The sequence below is a fragment of the Takifugu flavidus genome, chromosome 14 (assembly GCF_003711565.1).
Source record: "Takifugu flavidus isolate HTHZ2018 chromosome 14, ASM371156v2, whole genome shotgun sequence".
Taxonomy (NCBI): domain Eukaryota; kingdom Metazoa; phylum Chordata; class Actinopteri; order Tetraodontiformes; family Tetraodontidae; genus Takifugu; species Takifugu flavidus.
Window position 1 is genome coordinate 9,683,506 of NC_079533.1, and position 23,577 is coordinate 9,707,082.

Consider the following 23,577-nt stretch of genomic DNA (forward strand, 5'->3'; position numbering starts at 1 on the left):
GTTATCAGCAAGGTCGCTCGGTCGGGGTGGAGGCAGACGAGGTGGCAGGGACGGGGAGGTGGAATCGATGCCAGGGACCGCGAAAGGGGGCCGAGGCGGGAGAAGAAATAGATGCTGCTTGTTAACACGCCGACATCCAGGCAGCGTTGTTTCGTTTTCACAGCTGCTGGGCATGCTGGGTCAGAACCAGCCTACTGGAACATTAACACCACCTTGACAGAGAAGATGCCTCCGTCCAACCCTTTCAGCCTGGCAGACGTCTCCAAACTGTGTCTGGAGGCCTGCAAATGCAGCCATGCCGGACACACAGTGCCCCCCCCCCCCCCGCCATAATTACTGCAGCCACATTCACAGCAAATGACTTCCATGGTTTCATTTCAGTGAGTCTTGGGGAAATTGAGGGTGTCATTTGGAGAGATACGTCCAATTAAATCCCATCTTGCCTGACTTCTGGCCAAGCAGCTCGTTGGAAACGACGCCGGGCTTTAACGGCGACCCTCACTAACGTTCCGTGGCCGCACATTTCTTTTGTTCTGATGAGGCACAAAACACACGGCACAGGCAGCGCTGCCCCATTAGGGCCTTGGGGGGAAGGTGGAAGGAGAGAGCTGGTCTAATGGCTAATGACAGACATGTTTGATCCTGGAAGTGCTCCACACTCCCTAAAACTGCTTATGGGAACAACTCCAGGTTGGCCTGGTCACACTGCAGCTAGTGGGAAGCATTTTAGTTTTGGGAAGGTTTTGTTTAACGTTATATAGTCACATATTATCAACTGCTAGATCGTAGGAAGCACAAGAAGCAAGTTATTGTACTGAGCTTGAATTCCCAGGGTAAAAGAACATTCTGTGTCTGGTCTCCCAGCAGAGGAAGCTGCTTGCTCCCACCATCCACCGGTCACATGATCCAGTACCAGTTAGTGTCAAAGAGTTTTTGGTTGGAGTTCAACAGCAGCTGAGACACACAAGGTCCTTTCTTTTTCTAATGGACCGGTTCCAGAATGGGGGAATCAATCCATCAGCCCGATTAAAGCTGCACTCAAATGCACCCTGACTTTGAACGGGCTTCAAGGACTACGTGCACGTAGTAATTATCATTTTACCAACAGCTCTCAAGGCCTCGTCTCCTTAACCTTGGGGTCATTATGAAAAGCTGGAGACAGGAAGGAAAGAAAAAAAAAAAAAAAGAGTAATTCAGCTAAAGATTACTGTTGATAGCAAAACCTCCAGAGGCCAGATGTGAACACGGTGGATGTAAACAGACTTATCTGTTGTAAGTTAGTGCTGATAATGGGATTAAGAGTGTCACTTTTCATGCACGACATCCTCAGAGGACAAAAATACCTGAGAGGGTCCTTTAAAGGGGTTTACGTTGCAGTGCGGCGGCAAACGTAACAATTTCGAATACGTTTGGAGCTATAGAAAAGGAAAATGTTTATTGTTACATGACAAGCCTCATTTTATTGTCTTCCTCGGATGAAAACAGAAACTGTGTGTACAGAATGGTAATCACATGCAATACAAAAATATGCATTTTTGTTTTTACAGTAACATAAAAAAAATGTGTTGGCCCATACTAAAAAAAAAATGTACAGCTTCTATACAGCACTTTACACATGACAAAAATATATATATACACACTGTATATACACATCTGTAATAGTCACTGCAGTACCTGCTGAAAAAGGTGTGAAGGTATTTTACGTACAAAATGTAGAAATATTCCAAGAATCGGGTCGATTTGCTGTACATTAAATAATGTATGTACAGAGCACACCTGCGCCCACACACACAACACATAAATACAAGTCCACTGAAGCCAGAACTCACAGATGCTACACACAAGATCACACAGGTGTGTGTTGGGGTTTTTAGGGTGATATAGGACACTTTTTGCGCCAAGTTCCTGATTCATATTTATTTTTTATTATTCATTTTGCACAGAATGAGATTCATCAGCGCCTCGCACGGAGGACCTTCTGAATAAAGTGCACTTTACACGTCAATGGATGGATCATGTAGAAAACATAAATAACCAGCAACGGTTTCTTCGCTTGTGGACGTCAGGATGATGAGACGCTGAACTTTAACCATAATTTAACACATAAAAGTATCTAGCAGTGCCTCCCTCTGAACCACGGGTCAAAGTAAACAGTAACAGCACACACGCAAGGAGATTCCTCAGCCTTCGAGGCCCCCCCTGAAAAAAACAATAACAAAATGCACAACCAAACTAATCAGAAAGCCTTCACCGTCGTTTCCGGCTGACAAAGTGCATATTGTGTTCAGACACGATAGTCACAAAAACATGGGGACCAGAGAGCGGAGCAGCCGGGCGGGCATCACTCCAGCAGCCTGTCAAAGGGGCGTCGTCCCCGCGAGGAAAACACAGATAAATGAAGTGGTCCATTAGGTCACAGGGTCCATCTTTCTGCCCCGAAGTGGTTTGTTTCAGCAAGAGGGAAAACGGAACACAAAAATAAAGGCCGCGTGTTGACGGCGCCGGCGGGAACGTCACAGCAGAGAAGGTGAGCAGGGGCGGGGGTGTGGGGGGGGGGGGTGGGGGTGTCAGCACAGTTAGTCACAAACCGAGTCCTCAACATTGGACAAAAACAAATGCACCAAAAAGAAGGAAGGTGAGGAGATTTAATGGTCACCCCCCATCACCCCCCCACCTTCCCCAAAATATCAAAAAATCCAAAGTTAAAACATGGAAGATCAGTGTGGGATTAGTGGAAGCAGCATCTGTTTCAGGCAGAAGCGACACTCTCTGATCAGTCCTGTAAGAGTTAGCAACAGGGGGGCATGCGAGGCAGACCCGGGCTTTGCTTTGCATTGCTTATGCGTTCAGAGCGGCGGCTACAACCTGGATTAGAAAGAGAGAAAAACAAGGGAGGAGAGCAAACGAGAGCAGACGTTAGCTGGTTAGTGGAGAAAGCACAATTGGAAAAGCAGGAGCATACGAGATTACACGAACACCAACGACTTCGTGAAGGAATCGGTTTTGATTGTGCTTATGGATTGAAAGGCCATTTTCCTTCCACAGAACCATGCCTGCATTAGATCGGCCTTCACTGCTAATGCATTTAAGATTAAATAGGAAAAAAGAAAAACAGCAAGGGCGTGCGTGTGTGTGTGTGTGTGGGTGTGAGAAAATCAGAACGTGAAGCGAAACACTGAGCGTGTAAGTGAATTAAAAAAAAAAAAAAAGAGAAAGGAAACGAGAAAAACTGAAAGGATGAGAAAGCCGATTAAATCCATTGTGATGCCGGAACACAAAACAGAACAACATGCCGGCGCTTTTTAATTTAGCGTGGAATGTTACAAAAGTATAGAAAAGGATGGTTGTGCAAAGTGCAAAGAAATGGGGGGGGGGACATTATCAGCATATCTCCACCGTCCACTTAGCCTCACAGCTTGTGAGAGTTATGGTTGCCAGAGCAACTGTGTTTGTGGGGAAAGGATCAAATGAAGGCAAATCTTCACATTCACATAAAGTTCCCATTTGAGGGTGCGAGCGGAAGTATGGAAATTCCCCCACAGGAATCCGAAACTCTTTTTCTTTTGCCATGTCCAGTGTCTTCACATTGTCCTTCACCCCTGGATACCTACTCTGCAGACTTCCAGAAGTGTCCGGGGTGAGACAGCCGGCGGTTCAGCTTGGGCAGCTTCTCCAGCATGTCGGCCAGCTGGGTGAAGGTCGGCCTGTCCCTCAGGTCGTACGCCCAGCAGGCGGAGAGGATCTCCTGAGGGGACAGCCATGAGTCAGTGCTCTGCAGTAAAACTGACGCACGCTGCAGCTGCTGCTGCCTCATCCCTGCGTAGCTGCTTCTGCAAATGCTGCTCTAACATGTTCAACTCACAGACACTTCCTTGCCGAGGCTCATCTCTGCCAGCACTTTCTTTATGCCCTCGCCGCTCCCCACCTGCCAGATGGTGGCTTCCACGGGCTGGTTGGTGATTGGCCAGTCCCTGGCCTGGAGCTCATACCAAATAGTGCTTAAAGGGAAGTACAACCACAATGTTACCAGAAGTTCTTTTGACTCAAATCAGGCGTGAAGGTACATTAAACCAGCAACCCAGTGCACACGCAGAACTCACCCGAAGGCGTAGACGTCAGCAGAAGTGGAAAAAGGAAGCTGGCTCTCGTTGTTACCTGGGCTCATTTTGCGTACGATCTCTGGTGCGAGGTAACAAATCCAGCCATGAGGCAGCTTCAGCTTGTTCTCTCGTCTAGAAGACATTGTAAAAGGAAGAGAGGCGTCATAAAGAGATGTGTTAACTTTTGTCGCTGCAATTCAATCCTCGCACGCAAGAAGGCTGATTTATATACAAGTCGGCTAAATTCCAACCATAAATTCTGGAGATTTCAGCCAAATGCACAAAGCAGCCGCTGCCAGAGGCTGCAGGACTCCAGCCTGTGCGGAACTCAGCAATTATTATAAATCACGGCCCTCCCCAGGTAATGGCAGCGAGGAGCAGAGGAGCAATTCAGCCAAGCGTGTGGTTTTAAGGTCTTGAGTGTCCCTTTCTCACCTCCCCTCTTGAACGACTCCCGAGATCCCAAAGAGACCGAAGTCTGTGATCACCACTTTATTGGTGTCATGAAAAACGTTCTTGGACTTCAGATCCTTGTGCACGATGCCTTTAGCGTGAAGATAACCCATTCCCTGCGTGGGAGGAAACAATGGCCGTTACAGTCTCACACCTCATGCGCTTCATGTTAATACAGATTAGAATAAAATTAAAAAATACCTTTACAATCTCCTGAGCGATCTGTCTCGTCTTGTTAATGTCCAGAGTGTTTTTGGTGTCTCTGACAACCGAGTACAGCGTCCTCCCTTTGCAGAAGCTGCAGCCAGAAGGAAGAAGTGATGTTTTTACAGCTGAAACCCAGGAAGTTGGAGTTCAATCTTACCTTGTGATGATGGCCAGATGGGGAGGGGCCATGCAGGCGCCCATGAAGAGGACCACGTTCTCGTGCCTGGTCTGCCTGTAGTTCATCACTTCCTTCTTGAAGAGCTTCAGGTGGTCCTGGTTGTTCCCGTCGATCTCGAGCAGACGGATGGCGACCTCCCCGTGCCACCGACCCTTGTGCACCCGACCCCAGCGGCCCTGGCACCAGCAAAACACCTCAGCACACAGGACCCTATTGGGTCGGATTTCTCAATTTCCGTCAGAATTCTCACTTTTCCGATGAGTTCTCCGAGGTCCAGCTGCTCAAAGGGGATGTCCCACTCCTGCAGGTACACGCTGGTCTGGCTGGCCTTACGGCAAATGGGGCCCTTCCACTGGTTTCCCCTAGAGCTGGGGAGGTCGTCCAGGTCGTCGCATTCACCGTCGGAGCCCATGCTGAACCGCATGTCAAACCTCATGTCCTCCCCGTCGTCCTCATCGTCCTCTCCATCCTCGTTTTCTTCCTCGTATTCCTCGTTCTCCTCCTCGACATCAGGATCTTCATCTTCAGCCTCAATGTCCTCCTCCACTTCCTGTCAAAGCACACACTAGTTTAGAGTGCATTAAAGGAAGACGCTTATTTTTATTTACTGCTATTTAACTGAATAGCAAAAGTGAATAATATACAATGGCTTTTTTTCTAAACGTCGCCCGTGTTAAGAGTCTTTTTTCCATAAACTAATTAAAACTATTAATAATTGTGTCTGTGTTTGGATAGCAGGAACTAAACATGGTCAAACTTACCATCACAGTCATAACATACAAAAATATTATTCCCACAGGAAGTGGAGGGCAGTTAGGCCGTGTCCCAGCTGCAACATTCTTCTAAATTTAAGACACATTTTCAAAGACACAGCCTCATATAACGTAGGCAGTGATCCACCCGACCTCCCACAGCAAGTCTATTCATGTTACAAGCCAGTCCCTCTGAATGATTGACCCCAGTCGCCTTGATTTGACAACTCATTTCACAACAACACGTCTACCATTATGACCCAGATCACTGTTTAAGCTTTATCTAAGGTCACCACACCGGCTTGGATCATGTGCCGCTGTGTTTCCTGAAGATGTTTGCGCTCTATATTATTCAGTGAGCTCCATAATGACACCTGGGTTTATGAGTCCTTCAGCTACTTTTATTGCTTCTGACATCCTGCTACTGCCTTTGATGGATGACAATATTCCACTCAATAAAACCTGAAGAGAATCTCAATTTATGCCGCGGGTGAAATGTGAATTTATGTGTATTTTGTTTTCGTCTTGCGGCGTTACCTCTTCATCTTCATCCACGACCAGCTCGGCGCGTATGTCATCCGCGGATTGCTCGATCTCATTGCTGCCGATGCGGAGGGAAGCCAGAGGTGTTTTTATACTCACGGGCGTTTCATCGCAGAGTCAAGACAGTTTAAACAATTTGAGATAAAAGTCTTACACGGTGTCTTGGAGGACATCGGGGTGGAAATGAGCAGGGCCTGAGACATCTGTGGAGATACAGAAAAATGCTTCCTTACACCCACCTGCAGCTGCAAGGAACTACATTCTTGGCCTTATTTATAGAGCTGATTATCTGACAAGACTGATTTGGTGTGAATCAGACATCTCAAGGCTCTGGGGACATGTGCCATCTCTATTACATCAAAGAACTACATGCTACTCAACTTGTAAGGCTCAAGGCCCCAAATTAGCATATATTCAAAAAAACCAACAATGTTTCCAAAATCTATGACTATTCTCAGTGTCCATGTATGGCAGGAGTTCTTGAACATCTCTTTACTTATCAGAGTAATATGTATTGACCAGTAACATTAATAATTATGGGTTAAACACACTTTAGGTTCGGTCCTTAACGAGGAGGGGTTCGTTACCTCAGCATGACCACAAGAGGGCGGTATACATATCTTTTCATTTTGTGGAGCTCTCAAAGCCATTTTTGTTTGTCAGTGGTAAAAATTATCACCTCTGCTAGATTACAGATAAAATATTTCAATAATATCACAATTTCCATTGGCATTAAATGCTCCAAAAAGGAAAACACCATGACGCACCACATGCAATAAACGACTTCACATGCAATTCCCCACTACTACCAGTAGATGGAATCAAAAAGCCATTCAGTATAAACACACAATCCAACCGTTGTTGCAACCACAACCCTAAAAGCAAACATGCAGAGAAGAGAAAGCGGCAGGGCGTTTAAGGGTCGGGGTGCGAAACAGTGATGGGAGGGTAATAAAACCCAACAGTGCTGGACACTCGACTCACCTGGGAAAATAAACTGCTGTCTGTGCTGAAAGTAGCAGGCAGCTTCAAAAAAGAAAGAGAAAGAGCAACGAGCACAGTGAGGAGAGAGTACAGGACGCAGAAGCTCCGGATTAAAATGCAAAGCTGTTCTTAAGGTGGAACAGGGGTGATTTTTTTAGTCCAAACTAAGTGTTTTTGTTAAAAGCTGATGGCAAGGCAACATATTTCGATACGTATTCAGTGTACGCAGACGAGAGCGTCAGTAAGGCTCACCTGGAAAGTTGAAGCGGCTATCCCGGTGGCCTTTGGGCGAGGGGTTGGGTGGTGGTGTGGCACTGGGAGGATTGCTCTGCTGGAAGGGTGCAGGAGAGGAGGGTGTGGATGAGGTGGTGGAGGACGGGTTGCTGCTGGAATCCAGCTGATTCAGCACAGGAGGATGATCCTGTTGGAAACAGGAATAACCAGGAATAAATAGGATCCAATCTTATTTTATACTTCAAACAACCTCACAAAATAAAGAATCTTACAGCCACAAGTTTCTCATGAAGGTGATGCCCTAAAAGTGATGTAGTCAAGCAAAATATGGACTTCAACTAACTTTCCATCGGATCACAGAGTCAAAGCAGATGCGTAAAGGCCTCGTACTTTTTTCGTGATGGCCTTTGGTAGCGTGCCGAACTGTGGCGCTTCCTGCGGCCGGTCCACTGGATTGTTGATGTCTGATGGAACGGATCCAGTCCTCCGAATTTTGGCGACTGGAAGGAAAGATTGGAAATGTCACAGCATGTGCGTGAAAGCCGGAATGTCCGGCACCTGCAGTGTCAGGATGCCAACGAGGCTTACTCGGTAGGAAGGAGATTCTGCAGGATGGGGCTTCCTTTGTACATTTATTGTGGCACTTTAATCTGAAAAAAAACAGAAAGGATCTGTTAATGCTCAGATTGATGGATGCTGTGGACTTGATCTTTCATTGTGATAATATAATTACACTGCTAATTAAATTTGCCCCATTAGTCAGTCGGTCAGTGGTAAAAGGCTCAACTTACCGACAGTGTTTGCATTTAACCCCGAACATCATGTTCTTCTGGCACACCTGACATGTCTGAGACAGCCAGGACTTGGTTGAAAACCTGAAATAAATATGGAATTATTGTCAAATGTAGGATAACCCATGGCGTGCATAAAGACCTTTCTACCTGTGTGTGACTGCTAGAGCAATGTCCCTTCTGACTGTCTGTGGGGAGCTGCGATGCACTGCTATGTTATCTGGAGGAGGAGAAGGGAGGAGATTTAAGATATAATTGTGCAAATGTCACACATCCAATAGTAGCTATGCTTTCTTTAGTTAAAATACTACTCAAAGGACTAAAAGTGTCCCATTCGACCCGAGCAGCAACATGCAGATGAACGCTTGACTCACTTTTAATGACACTGTGCTCCTCCAGGAGGGTGGGCGTCCCAGGCAGGGTGTATGACGTGGTACCAGTTGGGGTGGCTCCGGGCGTACGTGTGGGCATGATGTGGTAACGGGAAGGCGAGTCCTCACACCCATTTCCATTGACTTGCATGTTCAAAAGCAATTTATTCTTTTTGACACACCTAGAGATAAGAGATAAGAGCAAAGCTGACTGAATAGAGAAGAGAATAGAAGCTCTTCATGCAAACACAGTCTATGCTGCAGGTTATGCAAGGACTGGAAAAAGGCCCGTTGGACTACTTTAACAGAGCTGGCACAGGTTAGCTAATGACATTCTTAACACCTGAACTAAAGCAAAGGCTTTATACTTTTACACGTGCGCCCACATGTGACTTAGGGTATATTTTTTTGTTAAGTAGGACCTGGTTCACATTAAAGTTGCAATAGTAGCAGGACACCCAGGCACGTGAAACACGCACGCGCTCGGCTCAAGACGGCAATATTTAGTTAACGGAACATGTTGTTTCCTCCCCCGGTTTTCTTCTCATAAACAGACACGTTATTCTAGATAAACATGTGGCTTGTTTGTGTATGCACATGCAGTCACAATAGAGAGAGACAGGCAGACAGGGAGACAGGCGGAGAGAAAGACGACATACATCCTGCCACCTCCGAGCATTACTCTGAGGAAATACTTCCTGTTTTGACATGAGTCATAATCTCTGGGAATCTGTGCTGGGATTAGCTCCACGCAAACAGTCGGAGCAGAGCGGCAACAGGATGTGAGAGAAGGAGAAGCCCCAGAAAGTGCAGAGGCTCATCAGATGTAATGAGGAACATAACCCGGCAACGTGACCGCGCCGATGGTCAAACCCTTTATTGTTCTTTGGTTGAGGCACGATGGGGTACCACCTACCATTCTGTCATTCTGCCCCGTACTTACAACTGGAGCTTACCTGTTCTAGCACTGTCTAAATTTAGGTATCACATAATGATTCTCCAGCATCTGGAAGATTCTAATCCCAAATATTGTTATTTTCTTTGAGGCCATCAGTTCTTACTGTGGAGACTGTAATCTTATCGCCTATGAACATGTGTAATTTTTCTTTTCCTCTCAGTAATAAACCTGTGAAATGAGGGACAAACATTTGCTACAGAGAAGTTTTAAGTGAGGTGAAGGAGTGCCGGAAATATTTGAGGGGAATTTCTTTAAATAAAATTCAAATTTATAGCAGTCGTTTGTGAAGGAGCCAAGCACACCGGGGTGTAGGTTACGTAATACTGATAAAGAACAGCAAAGAAGCTTCAAGAATCAGAGAGCAGCGAACCAAAAATGTTCTGAAGCTCTCCTCCCACAACATTCTCCTCCACACTCCCAAATGCCCGCGAACTCGTGGAACCCGATACCTGATTCCCATTTGATCCTAATCTGCCCTACTTATTAAAGAAGACGGCTAAAAATACGTTTGGAACACCTACCTGCTGGCAGGCGGGTCTTCGATGCGGTGGCCCAGCTGAGATTCGTGGCTTTTGCTGCGCGTCAGGGTTATGTTGGGGAGGAGGTGCAGCACTTTGCGTGACGGAGGTGGCGGGGTGCAGGGGGGCTTTAGTCGGTGACGCCTCTTGGATGGTGGAGTTATGGGTGGGGTGGAAGTGCGTCCGTGGAGCCGGGACGTGCGAGGTAAAGGCATCGGGAAGGGATCCGTGAGAGGGCCTTCGTTGTGCAAGTACGACGCGAGTGCCTCGGGCGTGGGTACCGCTGACACCGAGCCGGGCGGGGATGAGGGAAGGTTGCACAGGGGGTTGATGGAGTGGAGTGAATGGAAGAAGGACGGGCGAGAGGCGAGGGGCTGTGAGGTCGCAGTGGAGTCCCCAGGTTTGCGAGCTGATCTGCGGTCAGTAGAGAGCCGCTGTCCCTCCGCGTGGGTTCAGAAAGCCAGGAGTTCCCGTCTTCCTTCAGCTCACCTCCTGCACCACAGGAGATAAAAACACCACCAGTAAAAAACCTGAGGAGAGGTTGGGGCACATGTTCTCATGGAGGAGCCTCAAAATGTTCCCCATACCTGATTCAGTGGCACTCTTCAGACAGGAGAGGGCAGCAACCAACCTGGCACATTCCTCCGAGCTGGAGCCGAGTCTTCGCATCGTGTCCCTCACCTGAGCACCTGTCATCTGCAGTAAAGCGTCCAGGGACAGCTTCGCTTCCAGCGCCTGCACGGGAGCAGCATGGAGGACAAGGCACAAAAGATAAAGACAAACCTGGAATGGAAGTCTTTCCAAAAAGCTGCCCTTGGAGTCATGGGTTTGGGGGGAATTTTAGAAGGTGTAAGCGGCAATACAAGTAGCCTTTTAGCCACCAGTGAAACGACCGTGAAAATTAAGTCATATCAACAAAGCTGGGATCTCAAGCGCTCTCTTTTTTGTTTTTAGCAGAACTGAAGCTAATCCGTTCTTTTCCACAGTGTATAAGCAATCTAAAAGATTGATGAGGGAATTTTAGTTCTTTAAAAAGTCTTTCCAGGACATTTAAAGAAAAGACACCTCACTGTTCACTGTCTCAAAGACATTTCTCGCGGCCTCGCAAAAGGACGGCCGAGCAGACAACTACAAAAAAAAGGCCGGTCTGTTTAAACAGCTCCATGAAAGCATGCCCTGACGCTGCAGTGGGCTAAACAACATGTGCTGCTGGAGGATGAATATCAGGATTTAAGGGCAGCATGCAAGGGTATTAAGTGGGTCATGGAACCTCTGACATGTTCTGTTCCTGGAAATAAGATAAATCCTGTTTGTTTTGGGCGTTTGCATAGAGTAAAATGCAGATTAAATAGTAGCGCCAGCGTGATTTAATATCTACAGAGAACGCTGTAAAGACATTTATCATCTTTCAGTTCAAAAACACGTCAGTGAAGAGGATAAAATAAAGGGCATTTCTCTGGGAGGCGGGGAAAGGCAAGCAGACAGACGTGTAGTAGGCAGCGTGGACACACACAGGTTAACACCGCACAAGTAGAAGTTTCTAGTAGTCGGGAATAGACAGAGTGGGAGGCAGACTGGTGGGTTAGATAGAAGAGAAAATCTATGCTCGACTGCAGCGGATCCTGCGGTGATTGACAAATAAGAGAGGAAGGAGTTCTGAAACATATTTTTATCTGGACTAAAGGACACACAGGTCTGCATCTACCGTGGCAACCGGCCCCTAATGAACAGCTTGTCAAATTACACCTCATCATGCAAATGGAGTCTCAGCTGATGAGGACGCGCCGTCAACCAAAGGCCGGAGCGAAAAAAGAAAGGTGGCAAAATCGTATAATTAAGGACCTAATGTCAGTGTTGCCTAATAAACGACACTAACAAGGCTCCAATAACCAGAACACCAGGATATATTGAGATAAAACATATTGAGACAAGGGAAAAACTCACAAATGACAAAAGGAAACAGTGGATAATCCTTTTTTTCAGAATGGGAAGTACGCAATTGCTTATCAGTCGAGTCAAATTCTTGCTCTGAGATGGTAAACATTGATCAACAAAACTGGGGCAGTCCCCCTCCTACAACCGTGCATCCAGTATATGCAAAGGAAGTACACACACTCACATGAACGCACATGTAACCACACAAACAAATGTGATATTCAAAGAAGCTGCAGAACCTCCTGGTGACTCACAAAAACACTACAATCTGAGCAAAACTAATAAGTGAGGAATGAGGCTGTGGGCCTACTAATGTTTAGAAAAATGGGTCATTGTTGTGCTATAAGGGCCCTACGTGTTCTGGAAACTCCCAGGAGCGCAAGGCAAATGAGCACTTTTACTGTTCTATCAAGGCTGAAGTCTCTAAAGGGAAACTGTTGAGGTCTGAAGAGCAAAGGAAGCATAGCAGATAGGACCAAAACTGTTAACGCAAGACAAATATCCCCTCCTGGAGTCAGGCGGCAAAACTCAGCACAGATTGTGCACTAACCCGAAAAATATCGGAGAATAACATGGGCAGAAAGGTGTCAAATAAGCAGGTCACGGCGGGGTCGCGCAGCACAGACAAGCAAACAAGACGGAGAAAAACATACAGCCAGATCAGAGAGTTCAGCAGCCAGCAAGAGAGGAAATGACAACAATGTGATAAACCAATCACGCAAAACGAAAAGAGGAATCTGATTCATTTTAATCAGCTGTGGAGAAGCAGCCAGTTGCTGGAGTCAGCTGACGGTTCTGAGGATGTCACGGTGGTCCGAGGACAAGAGGAGAACAGGAACTGCTGCCGAACAACTGAGGAGGAGTCTGGCTGCTGCAAACTGTCTGCAGTTTTAAACAGAGCAGCTTCAAAATGGCAGCCGACCGCCGCACTACACTACAATCACTTGACCACGTTTGTTTCTTTTAATTTACATTGAAGTGGATCAGAGGATTCATCCAGATGTGGGAATCAATCTGGAAATTGTTATTGTTCTAAGCTACAAAGAGTTGACAGAACTATTATAAGGGCGTCTTCAGAGAGAAGGTGGAATTAATGAGAAAAGGCAGAATAACAAATGCCAATTTTACCCAATTTACCTGCAACAAAAGCCACATTAATGACTTCCAGCCAGAACAGACGGAACGACAACGTACCTGGATGAGCTCCGGTCGCAGGTTGATGGTGCGTAACCAGTCTCGTGAGTGTGGGTAGCTGTCCAGGGCCTCGGGCCGCTCCGTCTCCGGCACTTTCTGCTTGCACTGCAGCTGTTTACAGATGTATTTCATCAGCTTCACCTGCAGGGAGCAACATGGGATGAGCACAGGCAGAGAAGGGACTCGTTCTGGTAGCGACATGAACACTTTGTCAGCATTAGGCGCAATAAGACCGTATCTATGGAGACATATACCGGTATATATTTTAATCAAGGTTATTACGACTGACACAATGCACGACGTCCTCTGCATGCACTTCTGTCTGAGCTCCGTGCACCTCAGAGGGAATGAAGTCGACCTGTTTATCTAACCTGACTTTCCCGCGGCCGCAGTGCAGAGGACACTTAATTAGATATAAACAGCTATTATCATACCGCAGAGCAATATACTGGTCATCTAATGTGAGCATCTGCGACGCTGGCACAGCAAACAAGTGTATTTGGAGCAGCTTAGTGACATAATGATGGAGAAAAGTACCCCGGGAGCAGTTCATTTGGAGTTTGTTTCAGGGATACAGCACTTTCCTTTCATCAGAACATGTTTAAGAGTTTAATTAAATACCTGCCCTGACATGAACTCTTTGGTCAACAAACACAAGTCCAATATATAGTTTGATCCTATTTCATGATGATAATAATGAACTCTGATCCCGAGGTCCTTTGAGCAAGTGTTACAGTGACCAGGATGGTGTAGGTTTGCAGCTGTGCAGCTCATATACGATGTCTCCTTATCTGTGCGTCTATCTGTCAGAGTCCGTTCCAGGCGGCAGCGCCTCCAGATGAGCCGTGTAACACCAGCTATCTCTCAGCCTACCACGCACCTCTCAAGTACCTGAGCAACAGAAGGAGCTGCTGCCATTATCTCCTCATTCAGCACTCTCCCACTAACCAGACAGAAACTTCACCGAGCCGTGCCCGGAAAAGTGCGGCCATGGGATGTGAAAAGGCTGCAACAAGAGCATCGCAAGTGTGGCCCAACGGGAATGAAAGAAAAGAGAGAGAGAGAGAGGAGGTAAAAACTCTCTGTGCTAAATGTGACTGCAGCTTTTTACTCAGCAATTATCCGCTGCACTAAGAGCACGATAAAATAACAATTACACCACGCATTACTGAATGCAAACAGAGAACATGACTTTGCTAAATGCTGAAATATCATGGAAGGGCCGCGTTGGAGCAGTTTAGAGAAACATTCCGCGCAGCAACGCAGTTTTAAATGGTTGGCAGCACATGTGCAATAGCTACCCGGACAGGTGTGCGAAATAGAAAGAGGAGCTTAACTGCTAATGTTCATTTCATTTCATGAGTGGAGGAGAGAGTCTGGCATCCCGCTCTGCCCTTTTCCTTCATTTGTATTCATTCGCACTGGCTCATATAAAAACTATTAGCAAATGTGCATCATTGGAAGGAACCATACGCCAAGAAGATGAACAGACAGATGATCTATCAGCAGCTACCCTTGAAAACAGCAGACACATTATTCACTGTGCTCTCATCAAGGGTGTGAATTCAATGTTTCTGGAGCCGTGGACTTGTATAGCCAGCAGTAAGAGGCCTCTATTTGATGTGGCTAATTAGCTAGCCTCCTACTTCTTCTCCCTATACACCAGTGCAGGCCTGTGACGTCAGGTTACCTAGCAACCCTCTTCTGAGGCGTCAGCAACATTTCAGCGGGATTTTCCCCGCACAAACAGACCAGAACAATGCGTTGCAACATAAAAGAATGTCATCATCACGTGTCTTCACATGATTTCAAATGGGGCAGTAAAAAAAAGAAAAAAGACCCGGTCAGCTCTTTTAACGGCACGCGGAGTTCATAACGACCATTAACACGCTGTGCAAATAAGGCAGATGGAAATTACACAGGTCCCAAAATCCCTCACTGATATCAGTATAATGTGGCGAGAGCGCAGTCAGGCCCACATCACCAAAGCAGAAGATAATGACAGGCTGCGTGCAGATTATTTTTGGCTCAGACTGGGGAGAAAAAAAAAGCAGCATTTGACATGTGGCCTGGAGGTGGGAGGAAGGGGTGGGGGTGGGGCGGCGATGGCGTCAGAGCCCACCTGTCGGTGCAGCCAAACAACACCATGGCAACGGCGCAGCGCTGTGACGAGATGAATGACAGCCAGCGTGAGGGCCATCGGGTTGGGGGGGGGCGTCCCTGCAGCCTGCCCGACACAGCAGGCTCTTGTTTTCTAAAGCCTCTCGCTGACACGGACGCTTTGGTGCACCTGCCGAGGATAGCGCGGCCAACCTGAGACCTGAGCTACGCCATCCCTTCAAAACGCACAGGGAGGTCGGCTCATTGCTCTCGGCCTAAAAATGCTCGGCCTTTCTTGTTGACGCCGGCAAATAAGAAGCCTGGAAGCATTCTGGGACCATGTAGGACGTACTGAAGGGTAAAGACCTAAATCCGATCCCGGTGTTCCCCGACATTAACACAAAGAGTACACAAAACTCTTCTTTAATGTCTTCTGTTGTGGGCTGTTGCGTTGCTGTAGGTGAAACGGAGCGTGCCATCGGACGCACTAGCGCGTGAACCGGGGGAGCCAGTGCAAATTTTAAACAAACTTTAATGTCACAGCGAGCGGCGGCGGCGTTCTAACGGCCGACACGTGGTTTTATCTGCGCGCGGCTCAAAGGAAAATATTAAAATGACGAAGCAGACGCGGGCGAGACTTCTGGGGTGGGCTCAAAGTACATGGTTGCCGTAGACAATAGTCTGCTGCCCCTCCTCCAACATGCTAATCGGTGCTGTTGACCCCTGCACACAGCTTTGGGCTTATAAGGGGGGCCGACGTTGGGATGGTGGATTTACGTTACATAGATACTGTATGTACATATACGAACTAGAAATATAAATTTGAATATATATATATATGGTGAGTATATATATATACTTGCTAGGTACAACAACCACCCTACATCACCCCCACACAGAAAAATCAGTCAGACCTCAAAATTACAGGATGTAATGCAACTCATCCTGGGCTGGTTCGAGAATAGCTTAAGGCCTGCCTACACCGATTTCCACATCAGGCGGTCCATTCTGACCGACTACAACAGTCGCGCTGGAGGGTGGCGGGGGGGGGGGGGGGGTGAGGAAAGAGAGGCAGCATTGCAACAGTCATTTAAGTCATATTTCCTCAATACCCTCGTGTGGGCTACAGCCTCCATTGTCTTCTCCTCGGCAGAGCTGTTGTCAGGTCGCAGGCAGCGGCCCAGCCGATTGGCTTTGGCTCTCCCCTCCCCTTCCCTCGCTCTTCTCCCCTCTCACACAGGCTATTCGCGCGTCACTTCATTTTCTTATTTAACAACCAACCCTGAAAATGCGTAGGAAGAAAGACAGCTAAATATAGACACAGCCACAACAGCTTGCACGGCAAACTCTCCGCAAAACAGCGAGGAGACAAAACAGAGCGCGGCTTTGCGGCGCGCTGATTAAAAAGATAAGACACGCTGTTACATAAAGAATTAAGAGGGAGCCGAAAAAGGCCCTCACACGAGCACGTGAACTCGGGCCCTGCGAGTTGTTGATATGACGCTTTTGATGAAGCAAAGTCCAGGGGGAGATGCAGCGGCATAAGAGGCAGAGACGAGGTTGAGTGGGATTAACATGTGAAAACTGAAGTGGCGGTTAGCACTCCATCTGAGGGGCCGCTATCATTATCCTATCACTAGCCAGGCATGGGGAAAAACACACAGTCCTGGAGAGGACTAATAAAGCTCTCTAGATGAGGGTATAAAATGAGATCAAGCCTCTCATGTTGGCGCAACAGGGGAGGCGATCCCAGTTTGGAGCACGAGTGCAGCAACTACTTTGACCTCAGGTCATATCATTTTATCACAGGCGGTAAAGTAGCCAAAAGCTTTAGGAGAGCCATTATGTCTGGCCTGGGCCCGCCACAGGTGGCAACACGGTGGAACAGCTGCAGGTCAATACTAGAAATCAAGGTTGGTCTGGAACACAGAGGAGTCCAGAGCTGATTCCTGTATGTCATAGGTCCGTTAGACAACTTCCAGAGTTGGTCGGGTTTTTCCACCCATCAGTTCCGTGCACGAATCAGTTTCGCCAGATTCAAACAATGTCGGAATCTTCGCAGATTTGTGAGCGACTGCTGAGCTGTCAGGGACAACAGGGGGACCGTCAGCTTGTGTTGGCGTGGAGCGGCGGCTTCTCCGCACTTCTTCTGTTGCATAAATGACAGGTGGGTCTCAAGAATGGCCCGGATCACTGAATCGAAGCAGCCGGGATAATTACGCAAAAGAAAGAATAGCCCGACAATTAAACGAGCAGAATTTCAAAGAGAAAAAAAATGAACAATCCTGGACAGGCACCCGAATGTTCGGCTAAATGCTCCGACCTAAACACACTCCCTGACTGAAGAAAAGCACAGCAACAGTCGGTGTAGATGACCTACAAGATCGCAAACAGAAGAAACAGACAGAAGGAACAATTTATATAAACCTCAAAATTAGCTCAAATAACTAACGCTTGACTTTAAAATAGCCTGGGAGGCGTTAACGGCCTCCAAGAGAGCAGGACAGCCTTAGCGGTGTCGTGAGGAACAATGCCGGAGACGGCGTACTCCAGGAAGAGCAGATCACTTCCTGTTCTGCAGCCACGGAGTTAAAATTACACAGGAAGAAGAAAGAGAGAGAGGAGGGCAGAGCAGGACGCGGACCTGCCTCCACGCCTGGAGAAATGATTCAAGACCAGTGCTGAAATCAGCCTCAACTGTTCAGGACACTCATACGTACACTTTATTGTACCCAGGTCGCTGTAGATGTAGGTTGGGGAAGGGGGGGGGGCTGGAGGCAAAACAGTTCAGATCAGATTTTAATACTTTGCATTTTTCATCTAATACTGGGAGTCTCCCCTCCTGCCTGTGAACAGTTGTTCCCACACACTCGCTTGCCAAATTTCATCTCATTCCTGCCAGAACGCTTAAACATACAATGATATAATGAAATTGGATCAAGAGCCAGAGCAGGATGGCTTCATCTCATCCTCGTTCAAAGGATGCTTCTGCACCCCGACCCCGGCGCGACCATCCGGATTACAAACATGTGGAGCAGATGCCGCTCTTTTTCTGCCGTGCTGACGGAGTTAAAGAGGCTGGCAGGAGCGTGGCTGCTTAACTTGGTTTCCTTTCTTTTATCATTTTGAAGGTCACAGACACACACTCACACACACAAAAAGAAAAAACCAGCCCAGGTTTTATGCGGATGAATGGTAATGCTCTGAGCTTTCTGGGACATGGGTTTAGAGGGGCAACAGCACAACTGTTACACAGAAATAAAACAGCCACGGTTGACTGATAGCCCTGAGCCAATCAGGAGGGAACGTTCCTTTAATCCAAGGTCTAGCCCTTCAACACACCCCAACCATGGCCCATTTAGGGCCCATCACGGGCGGGCGGCGTGGCGAAGTCTGCACCAGCGGAGCACTAAATGCAATTTTTCGCGTTGCTTCAGTAGATATTAAACGTTCTAGAGGGTTTTCATAGGTAAGTTGAACTGCCCCCCCATCACCATCCCCCAGCAGTGCCAGGGCCTGCAGGTTAAACTTCCCTTGACCTGTGTGGTTCAGCTCTCATCTGAGGATTTTAGAGAAAACAACATGCAGTGACCAACAAGAGGAGCGCTTCGTACCCCCCACCCCCCGCATCGAATTAGAATTCTTAAAAAAAAAAAAAAACCCGCATGACAAAATAATGAGTGCATCCTGCACGATCCCAGCCCTGACTGCTCCAGCAAACCAAGAACAGCGACGCCAAAACGCTCCCAAACAAAGCGAACGGGCTGAATCTGCATGCAGAGAAAGAGCAGCCTTTCCTCTCATGCTCACGCACAAACACGTAGTAAATTCTGCTTGGATTTTATTTTATTTTTTTTAAAATTCAGACGTGAAATCCTGCGCAGAAAGGGGAAGGCAGACGAAAGAGCAGTGCATGTGTGCCATTAGGCCGAGCAGGCGGAATCCAGTTAACTACTATCGGAGGGGCTCCTGACAAATGTTTCCGCCTAAAGAAGGGGGTCACACTGATGTAACCCCCTGCAATTCCAATGAAAGGAATGCCACAAAAATAATCGACATGTGAAGCCAGAGTCATCTGGGTGCAGCGTGAAACGAGGCTGATCTCGCTGACACGGGCTTTGCAGCGCGCATGAGGCGGACGCAGCGTTCAGCCTTCATGACTCCGCAATTTGACTTGTCTGCTTTTAAATGTAGGACACCGCTCTGGGAATTCAGAAGAGCTCGTTACCTCCAGAGTGCGTATTTCTTGCTGCGTAAGGTCGTTGGACGCGGCGCATTTGGTCCGTAGCCCCTGTAAACTTGAGATGGAGATTTCGATCATGTTCTGGATGAGTTCGCATTGATGTAGCGCGGCCATCGCTGCGCCACCGCCGCCGCCGCCGCCGCCACTGTCCCTGCTCGGCTGCTCATCACTCTCGACCATCTTCCCACCTTTGGCACACACGCTATCCATTCCTCAGCATTGGGTACGGCGAGAAGGGCCGGAGTCAGACTGTGGAGCTCAAAGGAACCATATGCAGCGTATGCAGACGCGGCGACCTATCGTGGAAGTTAGCTGACAGTAAATACCCCAGGGCTTCCTATATGGAGAGGTCAGGAGCCGAAGATTTTCTTTTGGAAAAAAAATAAGGTTCTTAGAGGAAACCCGAGAGTCCAAGTCCAACAATCGTCGGTAAAACGACAGTCCGTGTGGAGCAGAGGCGAGAGGACACTCTCCCACCGACCGCTCTCTGGCAGAGGCTTTCGCCGTCTGTCATCTGTTGGGAATATCGTTGGGCGCGGTGCAATCTGGGAAATGAAGTCATTTACAAAATCCTCCCCTCGAACTCGCCCAACCTCTCGTGTGTTTGCCCACACTTTCTGCGATCACAACTGTCTAACTAGAAATGCAAACAGTCAGAGGTCACCGACAGAGAAAGACATATCGGAAATATCGTATTGGATTTCCTAATGATTAGTTTTGTGCAAATAAATAAATAAAAACATTTTTTAATGTTTTACTGTAGCAGATTAGCCAGCCTAACTATTTCTGCTTTATCTGCAATAGTATAAAAAATTATTTATAAGATGCTATGAGATATGCGAAGATAGCAAGATTCATTTGAACAGGCAACTTCACAGAACAAAGTCAGGGAAACCTGACTCAAATCACCTGTTTCAGCTCAGGCAGGCAGAGATAAAGGCCTGCAGGACCAACAGAGACTTGCAGACGAGGAAAGAGATGTGGGTGGATGGGGAAAGAAGTCTGTTGATTTGTATAAAGGTGGTTGTGAGGAGATAAACTTGTGCAGAATACCGCTTTCTTGCATGGCTAATTGAATATAGAGACAATTGTGAGGATTTTTGTTCGCTTTTCTCCATGTAAGCATGCACGTTCCTCGCATCAGGCGAGTGCAGACTGCACAGCCTGATTGCATGTGGGTGCAAGGAGAGTGTTGGTTTCCACAGCCATGAAGTTCACATGGCTCACTGCTGCAATGAGGGTGTGATGTTCCTTCCTTTAATATACCCTGATTATACAATAGAAGATGAGTCATGTCTTGAGGAAGCCCGTGTTCCTCCTCTCCATCTGTCTGTCTATCTGTCTCCCTCCCTCCTCTCATATATGGATTTCTGAAGAACGTCTCCTCGGCTTCTGCCTCCCATATATCTGCAGTCCCAATAGCAGCTGTGCGAGCACCAAACGACACCCCTTTTGGAGGAGAGCGACAGCGAATTTGGGAATTTGGGAAACCTCTTGCCTTTGTGTGCGGAACCGGCAGAGCGAAACGTATCTGGAGCGTAAATATTAACTACTTTGTCTGGCACTGGGTTAATAGGAGTTGTATCGCCGCCATAAAATGCAATGGATGCAATGCCAAGTGGCGAAGTACTCGTTGCTGTTCCCCATCACTGTAAATTCAGCCCTGCTGTAATAACAGCACAGATTTGATGGTGAGAGGCCAGCACGACGCCCCGCCAGTCTCTCCTCTGCCTGTAAAACCAAGTCACCATGTGGCGACGGTGGTGTCGGAACAAAAGGAGGCTTTGAAGGGAACTTTGTTGGACTTAAGTTCTGATTTCATATTCCAAAGCCCGCGGACTGCATGTCTGCAGGCCATGGCGGCGTTTTAATGCTAGTTCATTTCATCTGATGTCATATTGACAACTACATACACAGAGCAAAAGAAGACGTGACATCGAAGTCTTGCACATTTGATCAAAACAGCACAGAACATTTGCAGCACGCTAACACACTTGTTTCCTTACCGTTCCTTTCTCTTCCGCTCCGGTTTCTCTCTTTTTGCTGCAGCCTTTCTGTTTATTTAACTTTCAACAAAGGCTTTCTGACCTTGGACCAGCCATGGATGGCGTGCATCATCAGGGCTGTACAGGTGATTCAAAGAAATACGAGAAAATTGGTATACAGGCATTTGACAACTTGCTAACAGCACAGAGTCAGCTGAAGATAGCATGATCCCCTCACGGACTCACGGCCCCTTAAGCTCTTTAGACGGTTGTGCTCTTGGAGAGCAGGGGAAACCCAAGAGAGCACGTGGCTGGCCACCTCAGATTAAATGGGATTGTGGACAGTTTCCTGGCTTGGATTTCCAAGAGCTCAGGCCTGGTCTGAGCTTGGACCGAATCATTTACACCTCATGGCTGACTGGTTATCAGTGATGACGTGGAACTCATTTACTCAGACCCTACCCCCCCTTTTTTTTTTCTCAAGCAAACATTGCTCAGCTCTAAAACCTGCACGTTTCTTTTTAATTTAATGGTTTGACGTGTCCGTTTTGACCATCCAAAAGACGCCTTTACCGTTTGTGAACAACATTTTTCAATCACTGCAAATGATGATTAAGTTCATTTTTGAAATAAAAACATTGAGTTCTCAGCCTGGAAAATAAATAAACCCATCTTAGTTATAGCTATGGCATCCAAAAATGCAGCAGAAAGCTCCATAAACTATCTAATTATATTTTAAAGCCAATAAACTACATCCTGTCTGGTATTATTAAACAAAAAGCTATGCAGAGAGAGAGAGAGATAGAAAGGGAGAGATAGAAAGGGGCCTCCCATGAACGCCAGCTGAACTCTTCATCCCACGGTGCAGCCAAGAGACGGAGCACTCTTCTAACCTTTGCTGTTTTTCTAAGCACAGATGCGCGCGCACACACACACAGACGCAACGAGGGTTGGAAAACCGAGCTGGAGGTCATGGTGGGGGGCAGAGAAAGTAGCGCTGGGCTTTAACTGTTTACTAGCATGCGCTGAAGCATTAGCTTTTGAAGCAGATCCACTGTGTCCAAACACAAATGCATGGGGATTCACATTCCAACAGAGCTTTAACACATCTGAAGTTTGCTAAAGTCCTAAAAACATTTTGTGTCATGTGTCAGTTTAAACTATGGTGCGAAAATCAGCCACCAACATGCAAAAGTACACAAACAATTATGGTGACGCCATAAGGATGGAGTCTACAGGGGGGACAGGGGACTGCTATGAACACAAGGGGGCAGGTCGGAGGCTGCGACAAGCGCGCCATCTAGAGGACGCTTCATTAAATCACATAAGCATCCACTTGAATTGAAATAAATACAGTGAAATTTGATGAATTTCGAAAATAAAAAAAAGACACATCTACAAGAACATGTGATTACTTTATTATATCTAAATATGCATGACAGTGGTGGCTCTCACCACATCCGCACTGCAGCTGCTCTCTTGGTCACGTTGCAGCCCAGGAACATCCAGGCACTGTCACGATTGTTTAAGGCAGATGTGATACCGCTACCACTCCAACAGCAGCTGGAATCCCCCCCCCCCCCCCCCCATGGGACTTCAGTGTGGTACATTTTTGAATTGACAAGTAACAGAGGCGGTTCTGTGGTGGAAAACAAGTCAGCGGTGACCAACATCCACCGTGAACCCAGCAGAGGCCCCGATTTCCGCAGTTCTGCCAGCCCGAGTGGGTTAAGTGAGGTCCTATCGTGCCGACTCAGAGACGGGCCGACAAGGAACCGGCAACTGCTACTGAAGGCCTCACAGGACCGTTCTGTGCATGTAATTCATGATGATTTAATTTCTGCCATCCCTGGGGAGGTGTGCTGGGCACATGCAGCTGGAGGTGACCAAAGATGACACAGGAGACGCTGGATCACGTCTCCCAGCAGGAGCTCCTCCGTCTTCATCTTCTTATATCTACGATACATTTGTGTTGAGTGTGAAGAACAGGAAGTATCTCTTCAGAGGGAACATTAGTCACCACATGAACAC

General features: G+C 47.4%; 1 protein-coding gene across 1 annotated transcript; it reads right to left on the bottom strand.

The window, feature by feature from the left end:
• Positions 1 to 1,408: 1,408 nt before the first annotated feature.
• Positions 1,409 to 20,081, bottom strand: LOC130537483 (kinase suppressor of Ras 1-like). Its single transcript, XM_057054336.1, is given in 22 exon segments — positions 1,409 to 2,865; positions 3,612 to 3,745; positions 3,863 to 3,998; positions 4,101 to 4,232; positions 4,536 to 4,669; positions 4,755 to 4,851; positions 4,918 to 5,114; positions 5,189 to 5,488; positions 6,228 to 6,291; positions 6,388 to 6,436; positions 7,218 to 7,259; positions 7,470 to 7,638; positions 7,842 to 7,951; positions 8,040 to 8,101; positions 8,243 to 8,326; positions 8,393 to 8,462; positions 8,617 to 8,795; positions 10,093 to 10,387; positions 10,390 to 10,581; positions 10,677 to 10,824; positions 13,219 to 13,359; positions 19,547 to 20,081. Coding segments are annotated over 22 exon segments (2,967 nt in total). The 5' UTR covers positions 19,772 to 20,081; the 3' UTR covers positions 1,409 to 2,858.
• Positions 20,082 to 23,577: the final 3,496 nt, after the last annotated feature.